This window comes from Mytilus trossulus, chromosome 3, assembly GCF_036588685.1.
Source record: "Mytilus trossulus isolate FHL-02 chromosome 3, PNRI_Mtr1.1.1.hap1, whole genome shotgun sequence".
NCBI lineage: Eukaryota > Metazoa > Mollusca > Bivalvia > Mytilida > Mytilidae > Mytilus > Mytilus trossulus.
Window position 1 is genome coordinate 76036597 of NC_086375.1, and position 23286 is coordinate 76059882.

Genomic DNA, 23286 nt, shown 5'->3' on the forward strand with positions numbered 1-23286 from the left:
TCCGGTGTTGACATGAATATCAATTATGAGGTCATTTTTATAAATTTCCTGTTTACAAAACTTTGATTTTTTTGAAAAACTAAGGATTTTCTAATCCCAGGTGTAGAAGAGGGACGAAAGATACCAAAGGGACAGTCAAACTCATAAATTTTAAAACAAACTGACAATGCCATGGCTAAAAATGAAAAAGACAAACGATAGTACACATGACACAACATAGAAAATTAAAGAATAAACAACACGAACCCCACCAAAAACTGAGGTGATCTCAGGTGCTCCGGAAGGGTAAGCTGATCTTGTTCCACATGTGGCACCCGTCGTGTTTCTTATATGAATACAATTCCGGTAAATAGTCTAATTCGGTAGGTCACATTCATGAAAGGGAAGGGGATTGTAGTTACGACGTAAGGAACATATCCGATATCATTTGTGAAACGGTTATTCCATAACGGTCAACCAACTCGTGATGGCGTCCGTAAAATTTACGAAGGGATGATTTCAACTTCAACATATGAAACTCTTGGTTTAATAGCTTCATTGTGAGCAGCAACCCTCTCTCATGAAAATCATGATAGGAAATACAAGCACGGGAATATCGTATCAATTGGGAGATATATACCCCGTATGCAGGTGCTGCTGGAAAGTTGCTACTTAGAACTAAATGGAAAGTTCACAATTGGAAAGCTGAAATTATCTCTTTTGTCGTAAAGTTTTGTTTTCAACCGACCCTCAAAGTCAATTTCTAGATGTATGCAAGATATGAGGCCGACTTAACTGTATCTGTAGTATACTTAATCTCTAGTTCGATGGGATAGATGCGTTCCACATAGTCACCAATTTTTGAATTATTTAGTGAAAGAACATCATCTATATAGCGGAAAGTAGAGTGAAAGGATATTGCTAACTTCTTGTCTTTCTTCATAAGAAGTTCCTGCATGAATTCAGCCTCATAATAATAACGAAACAAGTCGGCAAGTAGAGGGGCACAGTTTTTTCTCATTGGAATACCGACGATTTCTATCTCCGAACGTAACAAATATGTTGTCAATCAAGAAATCAAGCATCTTGATAATATCAGTTTCAGAGAATATTTTTTGAATCTGAGTGATCCTTTACAAAGTAGGATGTATCCCTCTTTAAGACAAGATATTTGTATCTATGTAAGACTACCTTAGCCGGATTTGCCACAATTTTTTGGAATTTTGGAATTATCCTAAATGCTATTCAACTTTGAACTTGTTTGGCGATATAACTATTTTAATATGTGCGTCACAAATGCGTCTAATATAGACGAAACGCGCGTCTGGCGTACTAAATTATAATCCTGGTACCTTTGATATCTATTTATATATTGTGATTTGAATTTTTTAACGTCATATAAAACAGTCAATTCTGATATAATGTTGATTGAATTTTCTAACTGTGTTAAATCCTTATCAAAGTGTTATCTGTTTACCTTTTTTTGGTTGCAAGTACATTGCATCAACTTCTCTCTTTACTCAAATGTTGTTTGCTTCGGAAGAACAAGGTATTTGCTTTTTCTAAAATAAATATGGATTTCATGATAGTTGATCTGAATGATAATTAAAACTCATCAATAGTTGTTTAACTGACGAATAGAAGAGCCATTAGTGTGAATTGGTTGATTCCATTGTAACTTTTAAAATGTCATTAACTATCAACAAGTCTATCAAAAGGCATTGTACACTTGAGGAATTACGGGATAGTGGATTAAAACAAGATACAGATACAAAAAATTCAAAAGTTTAACATATTGTTCATAAAATATCAGTAAATACAAAAATGTCAGACAAATCTGAAAAGCCCAAAAGACTGACGTTTGCTAATATTTGGGATGATTATATAGAATCAACCGGATTCCATGCAGTGAATAAAATAAATTTTGGACGGAAGCATCCACTTGCAAGAACGTAAGTTAGTCAGTTATATAGTGAAAGACACATTCATAATACAGTCTGATGGTAAGAATAATTCAAACATAAATTAAGGTTGGTACTCTATTCATTATATACATGACGTCATATCAGCTTACTGGCTTCTCCAGGTTTTCACTATTTAACAAATGAAAACCATAGATCAGAAACACATCCTTATTTGCTTCCTCGATAGTTACAATAATTCGCCTTTTCTGACATGTTTCAAAATTTTATTATCAAATAATTTGAGATGGTAGTTTTAACATGATACATACAAAATATAATGTTATGGTTCTATTATAGTTTACCAAGTACCAAGTACCAAGTCAGGAAGATAGCCATTGTTATAATATTGTTCGTTTCTGTGTGTGTTGCATTTTAACGTTGAGTCGTTTGGTTTTCTCTTATTTTTGAGATATTGAGATAAGACGTGGCACGGTACTTGTCTATCCCAAATTCATGTATTTGGTTTTGATGTTATATTTGTTATTCTCGTGGTGTTTTGTCTGTTGCTTGGTCCGTTTCTGTGTGTGTTGCGTTTCGGTGTTGTGTCGTTGTTCTCCTCTTATATTTAATGCGTTTCCCTCTGTTTTAGTTTGTTACCCCGATTTTGTTTTTTGTTCATGAATTTATGATTTTTGAACAGCAGTATACTACTGTTGCCTTTATTTGAGACATCTCTCAATTATAAAAAAAAACAAAGCACTGATTAGGTGACAAAGTCCAGTGACCCCATGTTTCTTTTTTCCTCATCTGAAAGCATGTTATAAGAGCATGTCTTTAAAGTATATGGTGGGATGGGTTTTTTGTATCCCACAAAATTGGATTTGTAAATAGCCAATGCATAATCTATAACAACATGTTGCATAACAATTAAGTCCGGTGAGTCACGTTATTTGCTTTGATAAAAGCATGATGTAAACTATATTGACAAATTATTAAAAAAACAATAGGGGTTTCAACCTTACCCCATCAACTTTCATAAACTGTGTGTGAATTTTTCCGCGATGTGTTTGTTTTCGCGAATGTCGCGGTATGTATTTTTCCGCGAAAATAAATACATGTTAATACAGATGCAGCTTAAACAAATGTAAAACATTCAAGTCCTATAATTTTCTCGTGAAGTTACAGCGTACGTTACCTGGTTTCTGTTAACATGACCTCATGTGAACTGTGAAACTAAAGAATAAAAGGAAACATATAATGACATCAGATGATTATATCTTTCCTACTGTTTTGTTGATTGAAAACTAGTAATCTTTGAGTTGATATTTTGTTCAACAATTTAGGATTTTTGCATGGTGCTTTTTTTTTGTCTTCTGTAATGAAAATTTAAATATTTAATCAACATAACACAAGTGTGCATTGACTGATAAGATTTCAATTGTCATAGTTTATTTATGCACACATACATCTGAAATCCCACCATCTTTTTAATTGTTCTCAATTAACGTTCTGGAATGCATGCATCGGTTTAAAAGTTTCTAAGGTTAATTTTGCCTGAAGAATTTTGAACATTCGTTTTTTAATAGTTTCATAATTAATCAACGGATAATTTCAGAAAAGTAAGTACTCTTGGAAACGTTAAGAGCTGTATGATAAAAAGGATATATATGACCAAATACATTTAAGGTTAATTTGACTAGAGGAAGTAAAAACTTTTCTTATTTTGAAGATAACATCGATTTGGGGTTATCTATGGGTATACCATTAATATTTTACTAATCCATGAAATTGGCAAAAAGATCTGAATCAAATAATGAACATTGACAAGTAGAAAATAAACACACCATAGAAATCCAGGATTGAAATTTAATGTTTGGGCCAAACGCGCGTTTCGTCTACAAAAGACTCATCAGTTTCGAGTTCAAAGAGTTAAAAAAAATAAAAGGCCATATAAAGTACGAAGTGAAGAACATTAAGGATAAAACATTCCAAAAAGTTTTTGCCAAATACATCTTAGGTAATATCTTTCTAAGGTAGAAAAGCCTTAGTATTTAAAAAAAATCAAACAGTTAATTTATGACTATGACCATACAAATGGCAGTTCATGTTAACATTGAAGCACTGACTACTAGGCTGTTGAGAAGAAGCAAACCAGGAATTTTATATATACTAAGTATATATATTTCAGCTTATCTGTAACAATTCCATCTTCATGCCTGTTTTAAACGACAAATTTATGTGACGTATATAATTTTTCTGACGTCAGACACTCAAATCAATCCATGTGTTCGTAGATAGTAGATGTTGTTGTGTCCTGTTAAATTGTTATACGATGATGACTGATGTTCCCATATTTTGACTATTTTATTGATTGTGACTGTTTATTTAACGCATCATGTAAATGTAACGGAATTTGATGAGACTGTTATTAAAGTGAGAGGGTTAGCGCTATAGAACCAGGTTTAATCCACCATTTTCTACATTTGAAAATGCCTGTACCAAGTCAGGAATATGACAGTTCTTGTCCATTCGTTTTTGATGCGTTTTGTTTTTTGATTTTGCCATGTGATTATGGACTTTCCAAATTGATTTTCCTCTGAGTTCAGTATTTTTGTGATTTTACTTTTTACCACTGGGTCGATGCCTCTGCTGGTGGACTATTAGTCCCCGAGGGTATCACCAGCCCAGTAGCCAGTACTTCGGTACTGGCATGAAAATACGGATTTTTTGTGTTATTAAAATTTGCTGTTACAAAATATTAAAAATTATTTAAAATTAAGGAATGTATCTCCCTCACGCAAAGCTCTGATTCCTTTCACGAATTTGGTAATACTTTTTGGACCTTTTGGATTATAGCTCTTCATCTTTTATATATGCTTTGGATTTCAAATATTTTGGCCACGAGCATCACTGAAGAGACATGTATTGTCGAAATGCGCATCTGGTGCAACAAAATTGGTACCGTTGATTTTATTACTACCACTGGGTCGATGCCTCTGCTGGTGGACTATTAGGCCCCGAGGGTATCACCAGCCCAGTAGCCAGTACTTCGGTACTGGCATGAAAATACGGATTTTTTGTGTTATTAAAATTTGCTGTTACAAAATATTAAAAAATATTTAAAATTAAGGAATGTATCTCCCTCACGCAAAGCTCTGATTCCTTTCACGAATTTGGTAATACTTTTGGACCTTTTGGATTATAGCTCTTCATCTTTTATATATGCTTTGGATTTCAAATATTTTGGCCACGAGCATCACTGAAGAGACATGTATTGTCGAAATGCGCATCCTGTGTAACAAATTGGTACCGTTGATTTTATTATATCATGTACTGTCTTACGACGCTAGATAAAAACTGACCATGAAAGGTAACACCCGGCCACAGGAAGCTTTGTTTTTGTGAAGCCAAGGTGGTCGAGTGGTCGAGTGGTCTAGCTCGTCGGACACAGTTCAGGCGATTTGGTGTCACGATATCTTATTAGCATGAGATCGAATCCCGGCGAGGGGGGAACAAAAAATTTGCATAGACTTATCAGTGACGTTCAGATGAAATAGTTAAAAAGCCAAATAAGTACAACGCTGAAGAGCATTGACGACCAAAAATTCCAAAAAGTTGTCGACTTCACAATCTCATTAAACAGAGCTTTTTCTATATAAATGGGAATCGAAGGTAAACATTTCTTGTTTTGAGTTATAAATATTGGTATTTTGTGAAGAACCGCACTGGTTCTATCATAAAACACAGTGAAGATAATACTATCAAAATGCTTGACTTTTAATCGACAATATATGTATTGAGTTTGGAGGATTGATATTCCAACAGACAGTCGGTAATAAAGGGTACTAAGTGTGCATCCCTCTGATGGACTTGTACTAGTATAAAGCAGAATTCATTCTAAATCTTCTAGAATACAAAAAGAAAAAGCAATTTGCAAAAATTTAAATTCTACTTTAAGGTATATTGATAATGTCCTATCACTGAATAACCCATTTTTCAGTGAGTACTTGCATCACATATATCTCAGTCAACTTGAAATTAAGAATACTACTGATACAAATACGACTAATTCATACTTTGATCTTCTTTTTCTCAATATTAACACAGATGGACGACTTCAAACTAAAATCTATGACAAACGTGATGATTCAAACTTCCCAATTATCAATTTCCTCAACAGTTACATACCCTCTGCACCGTCGTATAGTGTTTGTATATCACATTTGCCGTTATGCTCCTGCATGTTCACACTATGCTGAAATAATATATAGAAGTTTTATACTTACACAGAAACTGATCCATCAATGTTGAGGAGGAAAGATCAATTAGTTATCAAAGGTGGCAAAAACTCTCCTTAAATCTTATAGACACCATCACGAATAGGCTGATTTTTACGATGCGTCTGTGTCTAAATTAACTAATGACATTTTTACCATGTCTTAGATTGCATTTTTTAAATATCTATGACGTCTGTGTGCTAAGTACCGAACGTAAATAAAATTGAGAATGGAATTCGGGAATGGATCAAAGGGATAAAAAACCAAACAATTAGGCGGAAAACAGTCGAAGGCCACCAAAGGGCTTTCTATACAGCGTTTAGATCCTGCACCAGGAGGCGTGCTTCAACTTGCCAAAAAACAAAAATGTGTACTAGTTTAGTGATAATGGACGTCATATTAAACTAAAATATATAAAAGAAACTAAAAGTGAAAATCATAAAAGACTAGCATACACCAGAGGCTCCTGACTTTGGTGAGGCCCAAACACTGCGGCGGGGTTAAACATGATTTTTTATATCTCCTTTTTTCAACCAATGAGGAGACAACAAACACACAGAAATACGCACAAACTCGGTTCAAAAGAAGTCCAATTACGATGACAGAATATGTAACAAAAGATACCAAATCTGTAACCTAAATATGACTGTTATACCAAGTTGTTATACAACGTGTCTCGGTATTTTGCACATCAAACATTCATGTATTCATTTTTGTTATTTCTGTTATTGTTTCACTTGTATATTGGTCGTATCTTATCGTTTGTCGTCCAAATTATTGTCAAATTGACTTATACTATCATCATTGTCATGAAAATTGTTTGGACAGGTTATTTTGTGAAAATAAATTATATAAAGTTCGGGTTTGCATGTTCATAATGTAAATGAGTCTCTGTTTGTGATTTCGTGTCTGTTTTTAATGGACGATTTTCGCATGTGTACACCAGTTTGCATGTTGTTTTGTGACTATTATTTTATATATTAATAAGTTTCTCTATGATGATTGTTCTTTCGTGTGCTTGTGTTGTATTTCTGTCCTGTAGTGTTGTCATTTTAACGATATATTTAAACATTGTCTTTTAAGAGGGAGGTTTGGCTAGCCGTAAAACCAGGTGCAACCCACCATTTTCTTTAAATGTCCTGTACCAAATTAGGAAAATTGGAGTTACTATCAAATAGTTTGTTTCTATGTAAGTAGGCGTTTGTTTTTGTTGAATTTAGTGTTCCTGTTGTTTCCTCTTATAGTTGATGTTCCCTTGGTTTTAGTTTATAACCCGGATTTGTTTTCTCTCAATCGATTTACGACTTTTAAACACCAGTATATACTAATGTTGCCTATATGTTTCCTTCTTTTTTTCTGTCAATTAAATTAAATGTAGGACTGGAATTTTCCTTTTCAATTTTTCAAGGAAAAGTTGACGATAGATTGTTCCATCAAAAGTTAAAATCGAAAAACACTTTTGTCTTGATCATTTCTGAGGAAGTTTACTCTGGAAACGATTAGTTCTAATTGAATGTGTGTGTCTCCATAATAACAATACCTGACAATCCACGTCTTCAAAATGACAATCTTAAAATTTTACTAAAATTTAAAAGACTTGTACAAAAACCGAGATTCAACAGCAGAAGCAAAAAACGATGTTCAAAACATTCTCAAATATTAAAACGACACTGAAATTCATTTTAACAATAAATATTAAAACTATCATGTTATGCTGATTAGATCTATTGTTAATAATAAAAATGTTATACTTTTTCGAAGGCTTCAATCATCATAACATCGTCCCCCAGTTTTCCGATAGGGTTCGCGTGTTGCTCGGACTTTAGTTTTATATGCTACGTTTTGGTAGTTTTTTATTTTGATTTGTCATGGCATAGTTCGGTTTGTTTTCGACCTGAGAGTTTGATTATCCCTTTACATTTCTTCTGCCTCTCTTTTCTGATGAAAATTTTGGTTTGTAAATATCAAATTCTGGTATATTTTTAAGATTGCATTTTAATATATCAAGAGTTATATAAAAATGTTATATCCTACAAAATAACGTTATAAGAGTAAAAATTACTTTCGTGTGTCCTTGTTCTTCCTTAAAATCGAAATCATAAAAAAAAATCAAAATGAACACTATAGCTTTTCAAAATGACAGAAAGACCGATTTTATTTTAATATATAAGCTTATAAGAAGATACACTGAACCGACAATTCAATCTTATACAATTAGAATAATTATGTTTTGCAATGCTGGAAATTGCAACACTTTTTACAGCACTTAAAGGTTAAGTCTTTTGTTAGATATCGTTTGGAGTAGTTATCAAAAGTACCAGGATTATAATTTTATACGCCAGACGCGCGTTTCGTCTACATAAGACTCATCAGTGACGCTCAGATCAAAATGGTTAAAAAGCCAAATAAATACAAAGTTGTAGAGAATTGAGGATCCAAAATTCCAAAAAGTTGTGCCAATATGGCTAAGGTAATCTACTCCTGGGGTAAGAAAATCCTTAGTTTTTTTCGAAAAATTCAAAGTTTTGTAAACAGAAAATTTATAAAAATGACCATATAATTGATATTCATGTCAACACCGAAGTGCTGACTACTGGGCTGGTGATACCCTCGGGGACGAAACGTCCATCAGCAGTGGCATCGACCCAGTGGTGTAAATAGTTATCAAAAGTACCAGGATTATAACTTTATACGCCAGACGCGCGTTTCGTCTACATAAGACTCATCAGTGACGCTCAGATCAAAATAGTTAAAAAGCCAAATATATACAAAGTTGTAGAGCATTGAGGATCCAAAATTCCAAAAAGTTGTGTCAATATGGCTAAGGTAATCTACTTCTGGGGTAAGAAAATCCTTAGTTTTTTTCGAAAAATTCAAAGTTTTGTAAACAGAAAATTTATAAAAATGACCATATAATTGATATTCATGTCAACACCGAAGTGCTGACTACTGGGCTGGTGATACCCTCGGGGACGAAACGTCCACCAGCAGTGGCATCGACCCAGTGGTGTAAATAGTTATCAAAAGTATCAGGATTATAATTTTATACGCCAGACGCGCGTTTCGTCTACATAAGACTCATCAGTGACGCTCAGATCAAAATAGTTAAAAAGCCAAATAAATACAAAGTTGTAGAGCATTGAGGATCCAAAATTCCAAAAAGTTGTGCCAATATGGCTAAGGTAATCTACTCCTGGGGTAAGAAAATCCTTATTTTTTTTCGAAAAATTCAGAGTTTGGTAAACAGAAAATTTATAAAAATGACCATATAATTGATATTCATGTCAACACCGAAGTGCTGACTACTGGGCTAGTGATACCCTCGGGGACGAAACGTCCAACAGCAGTGGCATCGACCCAGTGGTGTAAATAGTTATCAAAAGTACCAGGATTATAATTTTATACGTCAGACGCGCGTTTCGTCTACATAAGACTCATCAGTGACGCTCAGATCAAAATAGTTAAAAAGCCAAATAAATACAAAGTTGTAGAGCATTGAGGATCCAAAATTCCAAAAAGTTGTGCCAATATGGTTAAGGTAATCTACTCCTGGGGAAAGAAAATCCTAAGTTTTTTTTCGAAAAATTCAAAGTTTTGTAAACAGAAAATTTATAAAAATGACCATATAATTGATATTCATGTCAACACCGAAGTGCTGACTACTGGGCTGGTGATACCCTCGGGGACGAAACGTCCACCAGCAGTGGCATCGACCCAGTGGTGTAAATAGTTATCAAAAGTACCAGGATTATAATTTTATACGCCAGACGCGCGTTTCGTCTACATAAGACTCATCAGTTAATGTTTTTGATAACTGGAGCAGTTATCAAAACCATTTCTAAGAACATACAAACAAAATAAAATAAAAATATAATAAGATAAGGTAAAATAAAATAAAATAAAATAAATTGGTAAATAACTAATAAAACTATATTTGTGTTAGAACAATATTCTGTTATAATATATTCTACTTTGTTACAGAGTTTTTTGGATTGTTTTATGGTTGGCGTCAGCTACTTACTTGATATATATCGTAACTACCGAGTTATCATCATACTACAGCAATCCTACATTCACAACAGTGTCTATGAGGCATGCCGAGGAACTACAATTTCCCGCCATTACGATCTGTAACCTTTCCACAAAGAACAGAAGCACGTTTGGAGACGATAACCGCACAGAGCATTATTACTATGGAATAACTCGTATACCAAAACCTGCTGAAAAAACACCTGTTAATTGGAGTGATCCATTTTATTCTACAGAAGGCTTTTTTGATGAACAGACAATTGAAGATCTTTACAATGAATCTAAACAATTATCTCAGTTTATAGAGTTCCATGAATTTGATTTGAAAGCTAATTATCTGAATTACACACCAGTTGCAACAGACCTTGGACTGTGTGTAAGATTCAATGGTGGTAGCCCTGTTACCACTCCCATGTTTGGAGGACTTTATAATCTACATGTGTATATAGATCTTCTTCTTGATGATGATTACTATCCTGAAAACTATCTTTCATCTGGATTAAAGGTAAAATTAGATATACAATCGTCGAATAAACATTTCCTACTCATTTTATGAAATAAAGACATTAAAAAGTTTCATACCTTTAAACACTAGATAATTATGTGTCTATTGAATATTTCAAGCTCCAAAATTCTTTATGATTTTAAAAACATGTAGTTTATAAATTTAATAGAGACTACCAATTTCCTAAGGGCAAGACATAATTCCCCAATATGTTGAATGCGATATAATCGTAGCAAATGGCTGTTTAACATGTAACGGGCATATGTAATGTTGAGGGGTTAAACTAGTTGATGCAATCTCAATTCTCCCCGTTTTAACTAGTCTGTACAATTTAAATAATAAAGATACTAAAAATACAATGCAAAAAAAGCACATAACTCTACTGCACAGGCATATAAAGCGATTAAAAATATATCGCGATAGTGCACATCAGTAAAAACCATTCATTACCTAGCAAAAAATTATTGCAGATAGTGTAAATAAGCTATATGTACTAACACTTTGGTAAAAAAAAAAACACTTCCGAATACTCTGTAATCAGTGGATGAACGTCAGAGTTATTTTTTTAAACACCATTGTTCAATCTGAAATAAATTCATTGAAAAAAATTTCACATCTTCATGGTTGTAATAGATATATTCGTAATAACATAAGCGGGACCAATTTAACTGCACCGGATTCGCATTTCTACCCTTATTATCTTTCAGTGACATATTTCCATCACAAACTATTTGATAATCAAATTCTGTTCTTATTTGTTATCAAAGTTACCAGGTAGAGTTTGATATGACATACGCGCGTTTCATCTACATAAGACTCATCAGTGACGCTTAGATCAATAGTTATCAAAGGTACCAGGTTTATAATTTAGTACGCCATGCAGATGCGCGTTTCGTCTACATAAGACTCATCAGTGACGCTCATATCAAAATATTTATAAAGCCAACCAAGTACGAAGTTGAAGATCAAAATAGTCAAAGCCAAACAAGTACAAATATGAAGAGCTTTGATGACCCAAATCATCATAGAGTTGTGCCAAATACGACTAAGGTAATCTATGCCTGGGACAAGAAAATTCTTAGTATTTCGAATGATTCACAATTTTTTCAACAGTAAGTTTATAAAATTTAAACGCTACAAGTTAAAGAATTATCCTTAAAGCTTTCTGTGTATTTAAAGGTTTTACCTTATTCCAATTTTTATACAAATTTGCATGCACAAGAGCATGAACAATTGCATATGAATAATGCAAGAAATTATATACATGTATATAAATTTTCAATTTAAATTCTCGAAAAACTGTTCTACGTTACTAAAATATTGACATTTGTTCGACCGACTTTACTTTTCTGCATTCTTTTTTTCTAAGACGATTGGTGGTTCCTGTGTATATAGGTAAACTAATAACGTTGCTGATCAGTCATTGTGTCTGGTATTTATTAGAATAAAGTTTTAAAAACATTAGTCTGCACATTAAAAAAAAATCATATCTTTCCGCAATGAAATTTATTCCATTTAAAATCGCCATCAAGTACAGGAAAATTAATAATAGGAAATAAGACAATACTAGAAAGTAGCCGATGCATTTGTTCATCGATATGTATTTCATTATAACTATCGGCTAATCATGGTCTATCTTATGAATCCTTTATTAACTGATTAACAAAGTGGATGAACTCTGAACATTCAGAAAATCTTGCTTGATAGAGAAGAGAGAAACGGAAGATAATTAAGGGAAACAAAGCACGAATAACGACGAAAAGACACAAATCAGTCTACAAAATTCAAAATGGAAAATTTAAAAATGATCAAAACGAACCCAAACAAGGATTGATTCAAACCATCAGTCTGGATAACTTTAAGATTGTTATTATCGAGTAAACTGTTTCTGTTTATATATTCGTCAGACCAATGAGACAGGTGACAGAATCCTGATTTAATACACATTTTTCGTGACAAATTTGACTTAATAATCAACCACTTCAGTGTTGAGATCCAGTTTTGATAAATTTACTACTTATCCAGGTTGCTGTGCACGACCAAAACGAGGATGTACTAATGGTAAATAACGGGTTCCTTGTCCCACCTGCATCTGAAGCTTCCGTAGAAATTACTAGAAAGCAGGTATGCAGACCTTTATTAATTGATGTTCCTTATCCGAAATTTTCCGGACAATTAAACAAAAAGTGCTTCTAACCATTAACGAATTCTAATGAATAAGCAATCTATCTTGATACTTAGAAATAGTCTCGTTGTACAGTCAGATAAGATCACATACAAAAATAGATCAATTCTCTTTTATATCACCCAGGTTTCGTTGGTGAGTTGTTTTAAAAGATGTTGTCAATATCCAATGAAATTCATTTTCAACTTCAGAACGAAACTGTAAAAAATTGTATGCGTCCGAAACACTTTTATGAATTAAAAACCTTCTAAGCAAACTTTTTAAAATCCAAGGACGTATACGAACCGAAACACGTGAAAAACTATATATGATCATAGTATACCTTAGAATAAAAGCCAAACCCATCTAAAAAGTAAAATCACAAAAATACTGAACTTAGAGGAAAATCAATTCGGATACTCCATAACCACATGGCAAAATCAAATAACAAAACACATAAAAAACGAATGGACAAGAACTGTCATATTCCTGATTTGTTACTACAAGTATAGTGAATGAATGAGAAGGACGTAAACCTTTCTTTACAAATTAAATTTTTAATCTTATTTAAAAAAAAAATCGATGCCATCAGAAAAATTTATTACAAACTTTGTAGCTAGATAAAAAAAATATTATTATTATTATTATTATTATTATTATTATTATTATTATTATTATTATTATTTTCAGATACAATTTAAACAAGCAATATATTTATATAAATGATATAAAAAACAGTTCATCATTTGTCTAGTTTTGTTGTTCAAGGTTCACCGGGTGAACGTTTTAACGGTGCACGAAGTTTTTATAATCCACAGTACAATGATGATCCGAAATTCATATAACTCACAGTTTGATTTTCGGATTTGATAAAGGACGTTCTTTTTCAATCTTCCTTGGTGTTTGGTATTTGTTTGTTACTCTACTTTTTGATAGTTTGAAATTAATCTTATTTATGTTCTACTATTGTTTGTTGTGCAGAATAAATACTTACCATCACCATACAAAGCTTTTGAGAATAACATCTGTGAAGAGAGTGCATCCCATTATAGTGAATCTAAATGTAGACATGACTGTTTACGAGATTCAATCATGCAGAAATGTGGCTGTGTTGATTTTATGTTCGAAAGTCGTAAGTTATGTACAATACGTCAACGGTTTAAAAAATGTGTGCTGTAATTATATTCACACCAAAATTAATAAAGTTGTTTTAGAAAACGCCATATAGTAATCACACAATACTTGTCTTCGCAGAAAAAGCCACTAAAACTAAAGGTTTTGTGATAGATCACATTAAATAAACTGCTAACTATGGAATATTTTGTGGCAATTCACATAGAAACAAGCTACTCTTGATTAAGAAATACTGACCAATCATAGATCTGGGTTTTTTCTTCTTTAGAAATATCAACCTTTTAAAATTATCTTTCTTGTCTCTTTATGGAACCAACGTACATAAATGTTCTTAAAGTGTGTAACAGCGCTGCGTCTGTCGTTTGCCCAACGAAGCCTCTTATTAATAATAAACATCAGCATTTAAAAAGTAAAATTACAAAAATACTGAAATCCGAGGAAAATTTAAATCGAAAATGACAAAGCCATGGATTAAAAAGAAAAAGATAAACAGACAAATAATAGTAACCAAGACCCAGCATAAAAATCTACAGACTAAACAACAATAAAGTAATAACAAAGCACACATTCTTTGTGTTGTATTTAGTTCATCTTACATTCGACAAATACTGTCCGCTTAAATATTAGAAAATGAGCTTCAAAAACCAACAGATTGTCAACATTTAATAAATCAATTCCCTACTTGGTGTGGTAGGGAGTTTTGAATGAAAATTTTAGAAAACAACAAGAATCGCTGATTTATATATGACACAAAGGATTATATCATTGTTAAGAATTTCAATTCTTTTTCAGCCACAGGAAAATATTGCTCAAAAGAAAGATATGCAGAGTGTGTTGGTCCAGCTATTTGTAAGTGAATGAAAAAAATAAAACTACATCAGCAACATAACTGAAAAGTATGATACCACAATATATTCGTCAATCTGCAAGCACATAATTCAGCACTTTTCATCACCAACAAGTATTACACACCTGGTATTCCTTGTTTTCATTTGGGTTTGTAACTTCTTTTTTATAAAGGGTTTGTATTAAGTAGCTAACCTTTCAACGACGAACATTGGATTGCCATTGGTTGTAATTGTACTGTACCTTCATTGAACAGATTCGGGTATTTTATTTAAAACATTTAAATTTTCAGCGTTGCCTATGACACCGTCTCCGATACAAATGGTTTTTTTCTGAGATATCATGATAAAAAATCTTAATTTTTGATATTTTATCAATATAGTTTATTTCTTTCAAGGAAATTTGGTCAGTTTCCGTATTCAGTTTTATTTGTTATGATTAAAATAGAGTTACATTTGATAAATTTTCCGGTTTCCTATTTTCAGAGATTTCAATGATAATTCGTAGTTTTTCCCTCAAAATACTTCTCTTTGGTAATAATATTTAGTCATTTTCAGTAGACCCATTATTTTTTTTTCAGATATCCTATATCCGGAGATTATAGGATAAAGTTTTAGTTTTCCCCAAAAATAATCCCAATGTCTAATCATGAATTTCATTAAAAGAAATAAACATATTGATTATATATCAAAAACTAAGATTTGTATCATGAAATCTCAGGGGCAAAACAAATGTATCGGAGAGATTCTGCAATCAGTTATGCCATGTATTTGTCCTTTTACATTTTATGGGAGATTCTGCAGACAGATATGACATGTGGTACAATTTGGTAAGAAACCATAATTTTTTCGTAGCGCATTTCTTTTAAAACATAAAAGAAAATTAAAAAAAAATCCCACCTGCGCTTTCTCAAAGAAACTTTTACAGTGTGTAAAAGTAACTACTTTTGGGACAAATTATATCAAAATTATAGAAAACTTCATCGTCTCTAACTCAAAATATGGACAAGTTTATGTTTAGGTCGTCTTGAAATCTTTTGACAGCATTTTGAAGTGCTAATTTTAAACCTTTTTCAGCTGGACCAAATCACTACTTTCCTTTAAAATTCTGGACCCAACTTTTTTTACAGTGTAATTTCACCCCCTACTTGCAATTTGAGGTATTAAACATAGAGAAATATATTTGGAAGGGGTATAAAAATTAATGGCAAGTAACCCACTGTCAAAACTAGGGACTATATTTGTGAACAACGAAAATCAAGGTACGACAATTGTGGTCCCAGACCATTTGTCCTTTCACATTTCAGGTGACATTCTACAGACAGGAATGACATGAATTTGTCCTTTAACATTTCAGGAGATATCCTGCAGGCAGGGTATGAATTGTATTTGTCCTTTTACATGTCAGGGGAAACTCTGCAGACAGTCAGGGGAAATTTTGCAGATAGGTATGACATGTATTTTTCCGTTAACATTTTTAGGGGATATTCTGCAGACAGGTATGACATGTATTTGTCTGTCTACATTTCAGTAGAAATTCTGCGTACAGGTTTGACATGTATTTGTCTGTTTATATTTCATGAGAAATTCTGCTGACAGATATGACATGTATTTGTTCTTACACATTGCAGGGGAGATTCTGTAGACAGGTTTGACATGTATTTTTCTATTAACACATCAGGTATGACATAAATTTTCCCATTTTCATATTAGGCGATATTCTGCAGACAGGTAAGACATGTATTTGTCCTTACACATTTCAGGAGAGATTCTGCAGATAGGTTTGACATGTATTTGTCCTTTAACATTACAGTAGAGATTATCCAGACAGGTTTGACATGTATTTGTCCTTTAACATTTCATGGGAGATTTTGCAGATATGTATGGCATGTATTTGGTCGTTCACATTTCAGGGGAGATACTGCAGACAGGTATGACATGTATTTGTTTGTTAACATTTTAGGGGAGATTCTGCAGACAGGTATGACATGTATTTGTCATTTTACATTTCAGAGAAGATTCTGCAGACAGGTATAACATGCATTTGTCCTTTTAAAAGGGGAGATTCAGGAGACAGGTATGACATGCATTTGTCCTTTAACCTTTCAGGGGATATTTTGCAGACAGATTCGACCTGTTTTTGTCCTTTAACATTTCATGGGAGATTTTGCAGATAGGTATGACATGTTTTTGTCCTTAAACATTTTGCAGATAGGTATGACATGTATTTGTCCTTTAACATTTCATGGGAGATTTGGCAGATAGGTATGACATGTATTTGACCTTTCAAATGTCAGGGGAGATACTGCAGACAGGTATTACATGCATTTGTCCTTTCACCTTTCAGGGGATAGTCTGCAGACAGGTATGACATGTATTTGTCCTTTCATATTTCATGGGAGATTTTGCAGACATGTATAACATGTATTTGTCCTTTCATATCTCATTGGAAATTCTGCAAACAGATATGAAATGCATTCGCCCGTTTACATTTCATGGAAGATTCTGCAAACAGATATGACATGAATTTGTCTGTTTATATTTCAGGGGCAATTCTGGAGACAAGTAGGACATGAATGTGTTCTTTAAATATCAGGGGGGATTATGCAGACAAGTATGACATGTATTCGCCCGTTTACATTTCAGGATAGATCCTGCAGACAGGTATTACACGTATTTTTCTGTTTATATTTCAGGTTAGATCCTGCAGACAGGTATTACACGTATTTTTCTGTTTATATTTCAGGATAGATCCTGCAGACAGGTATTACACGTATTTTTCTGTTTATATTTCAGGATAGATCCTGCAGACAGGTATTACACCTATTTTTCAGTTTATATTTCAGGGGCAATTCTGGAGACAGGTAGTACACGTATTTGTCTGTTTATATTTCAGGGGCAATTCTGGACACAGGTAGTACACGTATTTGTCCGTTTATATTTAAGGGGCAATTCTGGAGACAGGTAGTACACGTTTTTGTCCGTTTATATTTCAGGGGCAATTCTTGAGACAGGTAGTACACGTATTTGTCTGTTTATATTTCAGGGGCAATTCTGGAGACAGGTAGTACACGTATTTGTCTGTTTATATTTCCGGGGCAATTCTGGAGACAGGTAGTACACGTATTTGTCCGTTTATATTTCAGGGGCAATTCTGGAGACAGGTAGTACACGTATTTGTCCGTTTATATTTCAGGGGCAATTCTGGAGACAGGTAATACACGTATTTGTCCGTTTATATTTCAGGGGCAATTCTGGAGACAGGTAATACACGTATTTGTCCGTTTATATTTCAGAGGCAATTCTGGAGACAGGTAGTACACGTGTTTGTCTGTTGATGTTTCAGAGGCAATTCTGGAGACAGGTAGTACACGTATTTGCCTGTTGATGTTTCGGAGGCAATTCTGGAGACAGGTAGTACACGTATTTGTCTATATTTCAGGGGACATTCTGCAGACAGGTAGTAAATGTATTTGTCCGTTTGCATGTCAGAGTACAACTTATGATACAAAATTATCATTTGGAAAATTTCCGTCTGATTTTATGTCAAAATCATTGGTTAAACTACTGAACGAGACGGAGGAACACATCAAGTATGTATGAATATTTATGTGATCAAAATATTTGTATGAACACAAAATATTTGTATGAACATGGAAGTAAAATATAATACTTTCATGGTAAAAACGATCTTAATTCTCGAAGCTTCAAGATTTACGATTGAAATCATGTTTTTTTTTCTAGAACGTGTGCAATATATAAAAAACGTCTTGATGTTACTTTGCAGAATAAAAATCGTATAGGAGCATTGTTGGAAAATATATACGTCATGTGTCCTTGCTACCAAACAGAAAAGCTCGTTCGAAAAAAAACTTTATAGTTTTCGATGATATACATCTATACTATTAGATAAATACAGTGTTTATCGTCAATGTATATAAATTATTCCAGTTCATTTACATAGCATTTGTTCGAACTACTCAAATTAAAAACAAAATAAACCAAAAGCAGTTCAAACATCATTACTCGGATTAAAGCTTGAAACAAAGAATACAAATTCAAATGAGGTTGTTTGGTGCTATGTTGCTCCATTTGGTTTCCACACACTAGTTTTGATCGCTGCAGATAATTCTTCGGGGTAATTGTTCCTTTTTTCCAACAATAAACTGAAAATATATTTTTAGGAAAGTATCCTTTTATATATATATAAAAAGATGATTAAAATAAGCTTAAAACCTTTTTTTATTAATATCTTTAATATCAAGCAAATCATTAACATCTTTTGTTTCAGAAAAAATTATGTAAGTCTTAGAATATATTATAAAAACTTGCAGACAACAATCACTGAACAAAAACCTAAATACGAAAATGCTGGAGATATATTTTGTAAGTATTTCAGTGTATCTCATATCTTTGTTCTGTTAACTTTTCAATATGTGTGTAGATATTATATGACGAAACCCATAATAACCTATTGGTATTTGCTTGCCTCGGCTGTTTTGTGGTATTGGTTGCATCACCGGCAATGTCAGCTCTTATTAAATCAAAAAAATCTCTTGATTGAAATTGAATTTTCCTGAAACATGAAGTGGATGAAGGCATGTTTATGTCATTGTACCGTCTACAACAATAAGCAAATCCATACCATACAGTTTATGCCATATCCATACTGTTCATACTGGATAAAAACAAGCATGATATATTCTGATGATATTAATATATTATTATCTTGTCATGGATAAAGGGTGGTGGTGGGCATAGATTGTTGAAAAAGATTCCCATCGACACAAAAAGTAAAAGACTTCATGTCAACATATGGTCTTCGATAGACAGGTGACTATATTACATGTGATGCTCAAAATGTCTCAATGTTAATTAATAAAAACATGAAAATGAATTTAACAGGGACTATACTAATGTTGTTTTATGAACACTAAGTGCATATATGTATGTATTATTTATCACTAAACGTGGCCATCTGGTTATCTATCTGTCAAATTAAAGAATTTACGAGGATCTCTCGATCTCTCTCTGCTGGTGGACGTTTCGTCCCAGAGGGTATTTTTATATAAGCGTCACTGATGAGTCTTGTGTAGACGAAACGCCTGTCTAGCGTACTAAATTATAATCCTGGTACCTTTGTTAGCTATTTACACCACTGGGTCGATGCCACTGCTGGTGGACGTTTCTTCCCTGAGGGTATCACCAGCCCAGTAGTCAGCACTTCGGTGTTGACATGAATATCAATTATGTGGTCATTTAAAAAATAATAATGTTTACAAACCTTTTATTTTTTTCGAAAAACTGAGGATTTTCTTATCCCAGGAATAGACTACCTTAGCCGTATTTGGCACAACTTTTTGGAATTTTGGATCCTGATTTTTTTGGATTCTGAATGCTCTTCAACTTCGTACTTGTTTAGCTTTATAAATATATGATAATGGTGTCACTGATGAGTCTTATGAAGACGAAACGCGCGTCTGGCGTACTAAATTATAATCCTGGTATCTTTGATATTAGCATCAACACTGCAGACAAGTTGAACTCGTTTTTTTGGACAGCGATCACATTTAGATAAAAACGCACTTTATTTTTTATATCAATTTCTTTTTCCCAGGAGTACATTTCAAAAATCAATATAAAAAGAAAATGTGGTCTGATTGTCAATGAGACAACTATCCGCTAGTGAGTTCACCGTATATACAGCCTTCAACAACGAGTAAACTCTCACCGTTCAGTACGCTATAACAAATATATGACAAATTTTGACACATTTCCTTTTATAGAAAAACAACAGTTTGATTTATGGTCAAACAATACACGAAAAAAGATATCACAGACAACGATAAGCGATATAGGCCACTGAATTATAGGTTCCTGACTGGGAGCAGGCACATGTTACAAACTATGGAGTGGTTTACCATGTTAATCTATAGAGATTACTCTTTTTTTCAGCCAATGTTGGCGGACAGATTGGATTGTTCCTTGGAGCTAGCATATTAACAGTTATTGAACTAGGCGAGTTCATGTTGTTTGTCATGTGGTACTTTTTAGTCAACCTGTTTAAGCGAAACGTTGTAGTTTACAATGGGAATAAAATATGTCTATCAAAGCAAGAACAGAAGAACTAATATTATGTTTATATAAATGCTTTGTCTAAATTAGTATGTTATAGTTCATATTGAATGTATTAGTTTCTTGATATTACATAATTATGATAAAACAATAAATCAGAGTTCGAAGTTGTCAATCTTGAGATTAATCAAAGGATGCTTGTCGGTTTCTCTCTGATGAAATTGTATTGCTCATTGGGCGAATATCTTTTGAATGCCCCTATTGCAAATGTCTGGCACATCGTTAAACCGTGTCCGCCCGTCCGTCCTACATAGTATGGTTTGTTCAGCTAACACATCCTAAACCATGACATATAATTTTTCACAGAAGGTACATGTGTATAAACAAAACATAAAGCCATTAAAATATGATATAATGAGGTTTTCACAGAACAAAGATGTATCAAAACTTTTAACGTTTAAGAACATTCAACATAATGTTTTATATATTGCACATAACAAAATATAGCAATGACATATCATATAATTGTTTGACAAAAAAGTAATTAACACAGAGATGCAGTGTCGGTACAAATAACATTTAATATAAAGAAGGAATGACATGACGTAAAGACAAAGCGATAAAACACAAAAACATTTACACTATAACAGATTATAGCTAGCGTTCCATACCAACGGATACACCATCTTTGTCTAGTTTAAATTAAGGCAACAGTAGTATATACCGCTGTTCAAACTCATAAATCCATGAACAAAAAACAAAATCGGGGTAACAAACGAAAACCCAGGGAAACGCATTAAATATAAGAGGAGAACAATGACACAACACTAAAATGTAACACACACAGAAACGGACCAAGCATCAGACAAAATCCCACAAAAAACAACAACAATTGCATTAACTTGAAGCATAAAAAGGATTCCTGTATCGTTGTTTTATAAGTATTGGTGGTCTAAATAATCTACAGTGACCTTATGAAATTCATGGTTTTTCATGAGACCAACAAGTACACTAAATATTTCGACTGGTATGATAGGATTCAGCAAAGAAGTAGGTTCGGTTAGGGCCAATTTTGGCCTCAAATTTCAGGTTCATCTAACGAAATATTTTGAACACTTTTTAAACACTTAAGTGTCTATTTCAAGTGATTCGATTAGTTCTTGTGTAAGATTTTAACTGATTTAATTATTAAAAACGCTCTGATTCAAGCTAAAATATGACAAATCTGTCAAATATGCCAAGAAATGTCAATTTTCAGGTGTTTTTTGTCAAAAATAAAAGGGCCGCATCCGTATTCATCCTCAACCTTTATACATGTTATGTATTATTATCAAATACAACTTATATTTCAATATTATGAATGAACACGAATGCGGCCACTTTCATTTAAGACAAAAACCGTCTAAAATTTAACTAAAATGCTAAAATTGTGAAGATTTCAGAGATTTAGCATGACTTAAGGTGGCTCGGGCCTATTCGAAGTTTCTATCAGAAGTGCCGTATTTTTGGTTATTTTATTCTTAAAAGAAAATGAATCAAATTGGTCTAAACAAAATTGGGGGTCACAGACCATTTAAGCTCAAAATTTTACTTTTAAACAGGTATGTGAAAGGGACCATTGTTCAATGAAATGATAGGGAAAATAGAGGTGTTGACGTATTTTTATCGGAATATAAAAAAAAAACGTTTTATGACAATTGGTCCAAAACTGTAATATGAAAAGCTGGACTAAAGCTTCAAAGAATGAGCCAATAAAAAATATAGGTCACGATGAGGAAAAAAAATATTTTGCCTTAAAACCCAAATTTTTGCGGGAAAATGGTGAAAATGGGTGATATATCATTTTGACCATTTAACAAATACGGATAATAACGAAAATATTCTATTAGTCACATAACTACTATGATTTAACAATTCTAACCTATCAAAATATTAAAAAAAAATATATCGAATTTACGACAAATACTTTTGTAATTCATGCGTGAAATTATGCGCAGTCGAATAGTCCCGAGCCACCTTAATGATGCTAGTATCCGATATATGTGCATTGTATTGTCAAAAACAGACTAATATTTATGAAGCAAAAGCATTCAACTTTCCAATAAATAGCTAAAAGTTACTATTTCACAATTCTGTAAATATGCTATATTTTGGGGCCACAAAAGGGTCTTACTGAACCTACTCCTTTGGTTTTGTTTGTGTATTTTTATTTTTAAAAGAAATCCGTTTTCCCAAAAAAAACAAAGAGAAAAAAACTGCGATCGAAATTTTTGTAAAGCTTGTGAACAGAGTTCGAAATTAAACAGAAATATTAATTTTCAACCCAAATAATTTTATGTTCCTTATTTCTTTCTATTTCAACTTTCATGGAAGT

General features: G+C 32.9%; 1 protein-coding gene across 1 annotated transcript; it reads left to right on the forward strand.

Annotated features, from left to right (window-relative positions):
* The first annotated feature begins 1740 nt into the window (after positions 1-1740).
* On the forward strand, positions 1741-21026 carry LOC134709731 (acid-sensing ion channel 1C-like). The gene is made up of 8 exons (XM_063569877.1): positions 1741-1931; positions 10142-10694; positions 12720-12818; positions 13840-13990; positions 14785-14841; positions 18280-18430; positions 19129-19223; positions 20793-21026. The coding sequence occupies exons 1-8, from the start codon at positions 1804-1806 to the stop codon at positions 20966-20968; spliced, it is 1410 nt and encodes a 469-aa protein (XP_063425947.1). The 5' UTR covers positions 1741-1803; the 3' UTR covers positions 20969-21026.
* The last annotated feature ends 2260 nt before the right edge of the window (positions 21027-23286 follow it).